Raw genomic sequence first — 10,649 nt, forward strand, 5'->3', positions numbered from 1 at the left:
GTTGCATTATGTGAAGAAAGAGTATACTTCCCTCGATCTATAAAATAATCACTTTGAAGCTTGGGCCTTGGGGAGGTTGCCTAGAACTTATGGTCAACTAACATTATTTCGTAACACATTAATTTGTTGTATAGGCACTTAGTTTGGGCATATTGCATTAAAGTGCATGTACACGTGCTTTATTATTACTCCATCGGTTTTAAAGTACCGTCTTAACTTTTTCTAGATACATACAATATATACTAAAATAATCTACATACATCCGTACATAGACAAAACTAAGATTTTTTTTTATTGTTGAACTTAGACACTCATTTTAGTACAGAGGAGTACTTCTATTACAAATGACACACACTTTGTTGCATGTTTTAGGAAAAAAAATATAGACATAAAGTCTAGCCAAAGAAGCGCAAGTCAGTATCTATGCACGTGGACCCCAAATGATTCAACACATGACCTTCCGTGCCCAAAGAAGCCCACGATGCAGCCATCTTTCTCTGCTGGGGCATGGAAGGGAGTTCCTCCTCCTTGTCCGAAAGGTCCAAATGCACGGCAATGATTCGTGGCAAATGTAAGCGAGGTTATGACGTTCGGTAATTCACAAAATGGACCAACTGTGCCATGAACTCCTTGCAGCACCTCCAGAGGATCGAACTTAATCTGCAACGAATGAAAAATGACGTTGAAGGACCAAATTTTGTTGCGAGAATAATTGAGTAACATCGATTAGGCACATGAAACATCTAAAAAAAATCACGATTTTTGCATGCTCACCGTATAAATGTTTCCACGAGGACTACCCCATGGACCCACAGTGTGCATATGTCCGTTGAAGTCCATGTACGAAAAAGAAAGTGAGTTGACGACGGAGCTGCAACTGATTGTCACAGTTTCAAGACGGTGTGGTGCCTTGTCGGTGGAGATGTCCTGTAAGTTCCCTCCAACGCCACCCCACGGCCCAATCTTGGTATATCCAGGCTCGTGAGATGAGATCAGCTATGGCAAAATGTTAAATAATTGAAAAAAGAAGAAGATGAAAGTTCACGTATATATATTATATGAAATTACTATTGCTACAATTTCTCATTCTTAGGGTAAACCTGTATTGTTTTATTGTCTAAAGTAGCTTCACTGATGGAAACTGTATTCTCCTCGTTCCAAAATGTTTGCTGTTTGTTTTGCCCAACTAATAGGAAATTCTTTTTTAACAAAAAATGACACCAGCATATATACTAATAGAAAAAAAAAATTAACGGGACCTTGTCAGATGGTGGGGGGGCCCCACATTGCATTGCATTATAAGAAGAGAGAAACTGATTCAATTAATAAGAAAAACCGAACCTAAAGATCATACAAGTACGATTAATTAAGGAAACCCGGCAAAATCCGCACATTGTAGTGTGTAGAAAATACATTTTTATGGTGGATATATTTAAACTAATCTGGTGTCGGATCGTTGTCAGTAGACATGGTTGAATTTGAAAAAGGCACGACTTAAAAGAAAAGGCTAGAACGCCAACCATTTACAAACACACCATATATGCATGGTAATGAAGTACCTGTTCTCGCATTGCTTCTTGATCTGGGATCGCGTAGAAACCAATTGCATGAAGATACGACCCCGCACAGCCGAAGAAGCCAACAATGCTGCCCTTGTCCCACATTTCAATCTGGAAAGGAGTTCCTCCGGCTTCTCCAAAAGGTCCAAATTTTCTATGTCCATCAGTGACGAAAGTAAGCGATGTCACAACATCGCCTGATCCATGAGCAAACGGACCGGTTCTTCCATAGACCCCTGTCAGATATTCTGAATCGCTAAGCTTGATCTGGAATAAGGACTAAAACAAGTCAGATTCAGGCAAGCAAATTTAGGTGGATCATTTCATCTCATTGATGACTTTGTCAATCTCAATATGACAAGATCCATCTGCTCAGTCTCCCGAGTGTGCGTGCTTGTATGAGCGTACGTGTATATATATTGCATTTCTCAATAGGAAGAACTAGCTAATTCTCACCGTCTCAGTTCGTGCGCTCAAATCAGATCGCCCCCATGGACCTGCAGTGTGCTGCCGCCCATCATTGTCACGGTATGTAAACATGAGTGAATCGATTATAGTGCCACTGCAAATCGTCACACTTTCGAGATGGTGAGGTGCCATGGCAATGTCATGCACCTGCCCTCCATTTCCACCCCATGGCCCAATCTTGGCAAGCCTAGACTGCTGAATGTAATAGACCAGGAAGCAAAAATTAGAGATAAGCAAGAAATTTCCTATATATTTATATTAATCCATTGCACATACACATGTTTCTTGTTTAGGGTTCACGTAGACGCCAAATGCGTCTAAGTACCACCCTGCACGCCCAAAGAACCCAACTATGCTGCCATTATCCTGCACTGGGATCCTGAATAGAGCTCCTTCTACTTCTCCGAAAGGACCATATCTCTCCATATTGGTGGTGATAGTAAGAGATTTTACAACACCGGCTGGTGCCGGGCCAAATGGGTTGATTGTTCCATACACTTCTGTTATAAACTCTGAAGGGCGGAAGTTAATCTGGAAGGGAAGTAGAACATTTTTTAGGCGAGCCTTTGGAGAACAAGCTAGCTGTGTAGACTAAAACTCCACAGTCGAAAATTCTGAGAAGAGAGAAATGATCCATACTCACCACATCACGAATTTTTCCATGACCTTCAGGGCCATGGCCGCCCCATGGACCAACAGTGTGCTCTCTCCCGTCATGGTCATTGTATGAAAACTCAAGTGAGTAGATAACCTCGCCACTGCCTAGTCTCAAGCTTTTCAGACGGCTCGGTGCTACCTCAATGTCACGATGACCCCCTCCAACTCCTCCCCACATCCCAATCTTGGCAAGCCTAGCCTAATTGTGGATACAACAATCAAGGAATAAGATGGAGGTAAAAATTAGAACAATAATATGCGATGCAACATATGTATTTCCAATTCATCATGCTAGAAATTCCAGCATAATAGTTTCATTTAGAGGAATAAAATGAAGCAACATGCTAGAAATTCTAGCATAGAAGCCTCCATCTGGAGTGAGATCTAGCATTAGGCTGGGAAATCAGAAGGATGGGGATTTGACACAGACAGATAAAGCTATGATGAGGGCACAGATGCGTGATGATCCACCTGTTTCAGGTAAACTGCCAATTCCGAAGTTTTCCATTGTTAATATTCCTGAATCGGATTTTATCCATAGAGCAGAGTCTTTAGGAGTTTCACTTGGGTTAAATGATATGGAGGTGGCAAAATCTATTAAGGGGATCAAGAGTTTAGAGGAGAAACGAATCTTAACAATGTTACAAAAGAATGTAGATGAGAAATTGAATGAGGATGAGGGGCCATCAACTCTTCTTATGACTAAGGTATCTACTCTATGTGAAGATTTAATAGAGGATGAGAGTACTCCACTTGATTTAGATGATCAATTGGAACTCTTAAAACCGGTTATCAAGGGGAGAAAAATTAGACAAAAGAAAACTTATGATACTAATAATATTCGCAAAAGTACTAGGAAAAGAATTAAAAAACAATTCTCATAATGCAGAGTCTAAAAGGTATGAATTGGAATCCAGGGGGTTTTGGGGATACGGCAAAACATTTGTTTGTCAGAGAGGCTATTAGGGAACACAAGTTAGATTTCCTTGCCTTGTTGGAGACTGGGAGATCAAACTTCTCTATACCTTTTCTGAATCAATTGGCTGCTGGATACAATTATTCTTGGTTCTGTTTACCTCCTCATGGCAGGTCTGGAGGTATTCTAGTTGGTATAAATTCAGATACCCTACAAGTGATAAAGGTTACTACTGGGGATTTTTGTGTCAAATTACATATAAAATGCAAGAGGGATGGTTTTGAATGGATTTTCGTGCCAGTTTATGGGGCTGCCCAGGACTTGCACAAGGGCGAATTTTTAGCAGAATTAGTGCGAACATGCGAGTCTGAAACACTACCTATGTTGGTAGGTGGTGATTTCAATATTATCCGAAAAAGGGAAGAAAAGAATAATAATAATTTTAATGCTAGATGGCCTTTTGTTTTTAATGCAATCATTGAACATTTAAATCTAAGAGAAATTGCTCTTTCTGGGAGACAATATACGTGGGCCAGTCGTCGAGACGAACCTACCTATGAGAAGTTAGATAGAGTTCTAGCATCAATCTCTTGGGAACAAAAATTTCCGTTAGTGACGGTTCGTGCATTAACAAGGGCGGAATCTGACCATACACCGATTCTCATAGACTCAGGGGTTAAAGCTCACCTGGGTAATATCTCAAAATTCTCTTTTGAGTTACATTGGTTGAAACAGGAAGGTTTTTTTGAGATGATAAAGAGGGAGTGGAATTCGGTAACTTCTGGTTTTAATCCTATTGATATTTGGTTGAATAAACTGAGGCATATAAGAAAGTTTCTTAAAGGTTGGGCAAAAAATCAAAGCGGGAATTACAAAAGGGAGAAAGAAAGATTATTAAATATTATTGATCATCTTGATATTATAGCAGAAACTACCCCGTTGAGTTCGCAAGAACGAGAGGAACTTAAAAAAGCAAATGAGGGTTTGCGTAAGTTAAGGCGTGAGGAGGAATCTAAGTGGGCTCAACGTGCAAAAGTTAAGCATATCCAGGAAGGGGGAAATAATACGAAGTATTTCCATTTGATTGCAAATGGCAAACATCGTAAAAAGAAAATTTTCCAGCTTGAGCAACAAGAAGGAACAATTGTTGGAGAAGACAACCTTAAAATATATATAACTGATTTTTACAAAAAATTATTCGGACCTCCTGATTCGTCCAACATCTCTTTAATAGAGGGGGTGGTTCATGATATTCCGCAGATCTCAGCTATTGAAAATGACTTTCTAACAAATCCTTTTACTGAAGAGGAAGTGTTAGAAGCGATATCACAGATGGAACATAATAAAGCACCGGGTCCTGATGGTTTCCCGGCGGAATTCTATCAAATTTTTTGGGAGGTAATAAAGTTGGACCTAATGGCTCTTTTTAATGAGTTGAGCACTGGAGAATTGTCTCTTTACAAACTCAATTTTGGGGTCATCACTTTACTACCCAAAAAAGAGGATGCGGTGCAAATTCAACAATACAGACCGATTTGTTTGTTAAATGTATGTTTCAAAATATTTACCAAAGTCGGAACAAATAGAATAACGGGGATTGCCCCAAAGGTTATTAAACCAACACAAACGGCTTTTATGCCGGGAAGAAATATTTTAGAAGGTGTTGTCATTCTCCATGAGACAATTCATGAACTTCATACAAAAAAACTTGATGGGGTATTATTTAAGATTGACTTTGAGAAGGCATATGATAAAGTTAAGTGGTCATTCCTACAACAAACTCCGAGAATGAAAGGTTTTGCTACACAATGGTGTAGTTTAATTCAGAAATTTGTACAGGGTGGGAGTGTTGGAGTAAAGGTAAATGATGACATTGGTCACTATTTTCAAACAAAGAAAGGTTTGCGGCAAGGGGACCCTTTGTCCCCGATGTTATTCAACATTGTTGTAGATATGCTTGCCATCTTAATTGAAAGGGCAAAAATTGATGGTCAAGTTGGAGGGCTCATTCCTCATCTTGTTGAGGGGGGTATCTCTATTCTACAGTATGCCGATGATACAATCCTTTTTTGGAACATGACCTCCTAAAAGCTGTAAACATGAAGCTAATTTTATGTATATTTGAAGAACTATCGGGACTCAAAATTAATTTCCACAAAAGTGAATTATTTTGTTTTGGAAAGGCAAAAGACGAAGAGGATCAATATAAACAGATCTTTGGATGTGATGTTGGATCTCTTCCCTTTAAATATCTAGGTATCCCGATCCATTACAGAAAACTGAAAAATTCCGACTGGTATCCAGTTGAAACACGGTTTGAAAGCAAACTGGGATGCTGGAGAGGAAAATTATTATCTTATGGAGATAGATTGGTTCTTATTAATTCAGTTTTAACTAGTTTACCTATGTTTATGCTCTCCTTTCTTGAGGTACCTATTGGGGTAAGGAAACGATTGGATTTCTATAGATCTAGGTTCTTCTGGCAATCTGATGAGAATAAGAAAAAGTATAGGCTTACAAAATGGAATATTGTTTGTCGGCCTAAAGATCAAGGGGGTTTAGGTATTGAAGTACTCGAACTCAAAAATAAATGCTTACTAAGTAAATGGTTGTTTAAGTTGTTGAATGAGGAGGGGGTGTGGCAGGAATTACTACATAATAAATATCTAAGGAACAAAACATTATCGGCTGTTCAATCCAAGCCCACAGATTCCCCTTTCTGGAAGGGCTTAATGCGGGTAAAGGAAGAGTTTTTTAATAGAGGCTTTTTTAAAGTTGGAAATGGTATGAGTACTCGTTTTTGGGAAGATACCTGGCTAGGTAAAACCCCTCTAGCAACTCAATATCCGTCATTATATAATATTGTGCGTCACAAGAATGTAACAAGTAGCTCATGTGCTTGCCCAAACCCCACTGAATATTAGTTTCAGACGGATGTTATTGGGCAACAGATGGACTTTGTGGTTGCAGTTATGCAGAAAACTAATGACGGTAAATCTAAATGATGAACAAGATCTTTTTGTTTGGGATTTGACAACGAATGGTAAATTTACGGTAAAATCTATGTATGAAGATCTTATGAGTGGTAATACCCCATATCTGAGGAAATATTTGTGGAAAGTGAAAGTCCCTTTAAAAATAAAAATATTTATGTGGTTCTTAAGTAACAAGGTTTTATTAACTAAAGATAATTTAGCTAAACGGAATTGGAATGGGTGCACAAAGTGTGTTTTCTGTGGAGAACAGGAAACTGTTGAACACCTTTTCATTATATGCCCTTTAGCTAAACTTCTTTGGCGTACGGTTAATTTCACTTTTGATCTTCCACCTCCAACCAATATTACAAATTTGTTTGGGAATTGGTTAAATGGGGTAGATAGACAATCTAAAGCTTTTATCCGTGTGGGGGTGTCTGCTTTATGTTGGTCTATTTGGAGGACAAGAAATGATCTTATTTTTAATAAAAAACAATCTTTTCACTACTTGCAGGTTATTCTTATGGTGGCTCACTGGGTTCAGTTATGGGCTCTCCTCTCGCCGGAGGGACTACGGGATGCCATGGCTTCTGGTTGCACACGGCTCCAGATGGTCGCTCAGGATATCTTGTGCCAGGCTGGCTGGCGACATACTAGGAGACTACAATGATTTTTAGTTACTTCATGTTCGTTTGGTTCCGCTGGTTGATTCTTGTATCAACTGTAGGCGATGATTGAGCTGAGCTATTGTAAGACTTTCTGATACTTCATTAATAAAAGGCCGTGTGCATCATCATGATGCAGAAGCCGGGGTTGAACTCCCCATTTCGAAAAAAAAGAAGCAATTTCTGTTAGGGCATCTCCAATAGTTTGTTGGTTAGCTTGTTGGTAGAAATAGCATAATAGTTTCATTTAGAGGAATAAAATGAAGCAACATGCTAGAAATTCTAGCATAGAAGCAATTTCTGTTAGGGCATCTCCAATAGTTTGTTGGTTAGCTTGTTGGTAGAAATACCCATGTAATCAACCAACAACTCATCCTTCAACTACTCCAATTGATAGTTTGTAGTTTACGCAATGGGTGGTGAGAGAATGTACAAGGCCGAGTTTGTGCAATTGCTGTTGGTTCATGAACGTTTCTCTATCCTCATTTATTCAATGACACATCATGAACAAACCTATGTGACAAAATCTACCAACAACTATCTCACAGCTATTGGAGATGCCCTCAATCGTGTATTATTCTGCAAGTGAATGCATTTTGGAAATACAACTTTCAACTGAATACAGCTTGTAAATGCTCACCACTATCAGCTCATTGATAATTTCCTTTACAGGTTGAGTATCATAAGTTATTCGTACCTGGTCCCAATGAGATGTTGAACCTTTAGTTTCCACCTGTTTTAGCTCATTGATAATTTCTCTTACAGTGGGTCTCTTATCTTTGTCAGCCTTCACACAGTCTAAAGCTAATTCGATGCATCTCTTCACTTGCCGGCAGTCTTCTTCCCTTGAAGCGTATATAGGTGCTGCCTCTATCCTGTTCCTCCAATTCTTGTGTACCTATGAGGTCCAAATACAATCTTTGAGCAAAAGAAATGTACAATATATTTATCTGCCTGGTAAATTTGTTCCTGACATCAAAACTGCTCTTCTCTTACAAGCTCAATAAAATGAGAGTCTATTGACATTTCACCAAGTTTGGAGTAGCCTTCCTTTCCTGCTATTATCTGTACGATCATTACACCCAGGCTGAATACGTCACATTTGCTTGAGATCTCCCCTCCCCATCTGTACTCAGGTGCCATGTATAAACTGGATGGTATAAAAAAATTAGTTAGCAAACACCCTGTGATTATCGCACAACAGAGAACTATTTAACATAATAAAGGCATACTTACACTGTGCCTATTTTTTGTTCGGTGATATGGGTGGATGCAGAGAGCATTATTGATAACCCAAAATCGGCTATTTTTGGATTCATCCTCTTATCCAGCAGTACATTACCAGGTTTCAAGTCTAGATGGACAATTGACTCTCTGTGGAGGTAATTTAATCCCTCACATATGCCCTTTATTATTTTGTAACGTGTGGGCCAGTCGTGGCCACAAGATTCTTCTGCAGATGTAACCAAAGATGGTAATATTTCAATATATGACTTAAATGATTCATTTTTCCATTACAAATCAAATTAATAGTTGGATCCACCTTGAAGTAAAAATAATATCTTACCACTGAGAAACGTATCAAGGCTCCCCTCAGGCAAATATTCAAGGCATAGAACTCTATCTACGTTTTCCGCTAGAACAATTTCCTGGCAAAACTTCTCATGTGTATGTCGCACATTATAACAATAGCCAACTAACCGTACAATATTTTGATGCCGGACCTTCATAAGGCTACTTAACTCATTCTTAAATTGCACGTCATCAGCTGGAATGGAATAGATCTTTTTTACTGCAATCTCTTTCCCGTTCTTATCCACTCCCTGTTTGACATATCTTATTAATAATGTACATGTAATATCTTGCCCATGGCAGTATCATCAAGAAGTAGAATTCCTAAGTATTTGAATTATACCTTGAACACTTCTCCATAGCTACCTCTTCCAAGTTGTCGGCTCAATGAAAATCCATTTGTAATATCTTGTAAAAATAGGAACGGTAGATCACTTGGTATCATGCTTGAATGGTTTATTTTCTCCAAGTTATAATAAATCTTCTAGCTTCATGATGCCTTCTCCATCGAACTAACACTGGCGGAGGTATGCCTCATGCGACATGGGAGACCGTCATAGATAGTTGAATACCACACCCTGACGGTTTTTTAACCACCTCTAATAGTAAGGGAGAATCCAAATCATGGTATTATACCTAGACAAGGAAGATCATGGAGTTTTTTTTAGCTCAAGCTATAGGTATCAGTTGCTTCATACTCAATGACAAGAAAGGACAAATCTCTTGCAGAGGCCAGTCTTCGTGAAGCAAGAAGTCACTTTTTGAGTTAGCCTCAGAGCCGGAGGAGTTTCAAATTTAGTGGACACGCTCAGAAGAGAAAAAATTCTACTATATATAACTGCATATCAACTTTTGGTACATAATTAAAGTAGATTTTCTCAAGCATGACTTTTAATTGTGTAACCAAAATACCCTTAATTAAATAATTTATATATGTTGCATATGTTTTTGTACAGATAGTAATTGCATATCAACTTTTGGTACAATCACATCTTCTCCTGCTTTCTTGCTAAGCAAGGCCGCGAAGTTTCCAAATATTTCCCTTGTAAAAAATCACTAGTCTAGGAGATGGTCAACCTATTAAACCGTGAAATTTTTCATGAAATAATACATTTAATCCTTTTAGATGCTTAGGCACTTTAATTTCTTTTAAGACTGCACCTTACATTTAATGATCTTTAAAACTGGTTAGCACGTCTTTATCACAATAAGATCTATGCTCCATTGAAACTCCACAACAATCACAAAAAAGAAAATAGAAGCAGTAATATCTTCAAAGGCAAGCCTAAGATGTTCTTCCTCCATGGAATAAACCCGGTCAGGAGAATTAAGAATATTCAGATACATACATTAAGATCAACAGAGAAATCGAATCTATACGTGGCGTGCAGATGGTAAACGGGAAGTCTCACCACACCGGTGTGGAGGATTCTTTGTTCTGTTGGCGAAGATCGGGAGATGATAAGCTGCAAGAGGGTAGGTGCCCGGTGGAGCTTGCAAAGCGCGCGCGCACTAGAAGCCTACAGTGGAGCAAAGTTTTCTCGGATATATATGATTGACAAGGGAAGAAATATCAAAGCGACGCTGGGAGAAATGCATCCAGATCGGCGTTTTCTGGGAGATGTTATATAGGGAGGTCCTGTTAAACTTTTGCTCGAAAATGCGACACACTCTCCTTTTTTTCCTTCAAGTGAACGTCACACGAATTATGGTACGATGTACTAGGTGATGCAAGTGGGCTAATCCTGGCCCACATAATGAACCACCATCAGGCGGTCTACATTGACGCATTACTCCTGTCCCACAGCACGGTTTCTTGTTCATAACATTAAGAGCA

The 10,649-nt window shown here is 38.9% G+C and overlaps 1 protein-coding gene across 3 annotated transcripts; it reads right to left on the reverse strand.

The window, feature by feature from the left end:
• Positions 1 to 302: 302 nt before the first annotated feature.
• On the reverse strand, positions 303 to 10,392 carry LOC124658182 (mannose/glucose-specific lectin-like). Of its 3 annotated transcripts, none has more exons than XM_047196596.1 (12): positions 10,225 to 10,392; positions 9,156 to 9,448; positions 8,808 to 9,063; positions 8,477 to 8,693; positions 8,237 to 8,390; positions 7,938 to 8,138; positions 2,671 to 2,883; positions 2,304 to 2,558; positions 2,016 to 2,219; positions 1,560 to 1,826; positions 775 to 996; positions 303 to 660 (listed from the first exon to the last, which is right to left on the reverse strand). In XM_047196596.1, exons 2-12 carry the CDS (start codon positions 9,255 to 9,257, stop codon positions 415 to 417), a joined length of 2,337 nt encoding a protein of 778 aa, XP_047052552.1. In that variant the 5' UTR covers positions 9,258 to 9,448; positions 10,225 to 10,392; the 3' UTR covers positions 303 to 414. The 3 variants fall into 3 exon arrangements, with proteins under 3 accessions (XP_047052552.1, XP_047052550.1, XP_047052551.1); XM_047196594.1 differs by having other exon boundaries at positions 2,016 to 2,222; XM_047196595.1 differs by having other exon boundaries at positions 2,016 to 2,222; positions 10,193 to 10,392.
• Positions 10,393 to 10,649: the final 257 nt, after the last annotated feature.

This window comes from Lolium rigidum, chromosome 5 (genome assembly GCF_022539505.1).
Source record: "Lolium rigidum isolate FL_2022 chromosome 5, APGP_CSIRO_Lrig_0.1, whole genome shotgun sequence".
Classification (NCBI taxonomy): domain Eukaryota; kingdom Viridiplantae; phylum Streptophyta; class Magnoliopsida; order Poales; family Poaceae; genus Lolium; species Lolium rigidum.

Bases quoted from the DNA above. Each gene is read 5' to 3' on its own strand.
- LOC124658182 (XM_047196594.1), bottom strand. From the start codon at position 9,257: ATGATACCAAGTGATCTACCGTTCCTATTTTTACAAGATATTACAAAT. The intron at 8,694-8,807 runs GTAAGATATTAT...TTACATCTGCAG, and splicing joins CCTTGATACGTTTCTCAGTG to AAGAATCTTGTGGCCACGAC. The intron at 997-1,559 runs GTACTTCATTAC...ATTTTGCCATAG, and splicing joins AAGAAGCAATGCGAGAACAG to CTGATCTCATCTCACGAGCC.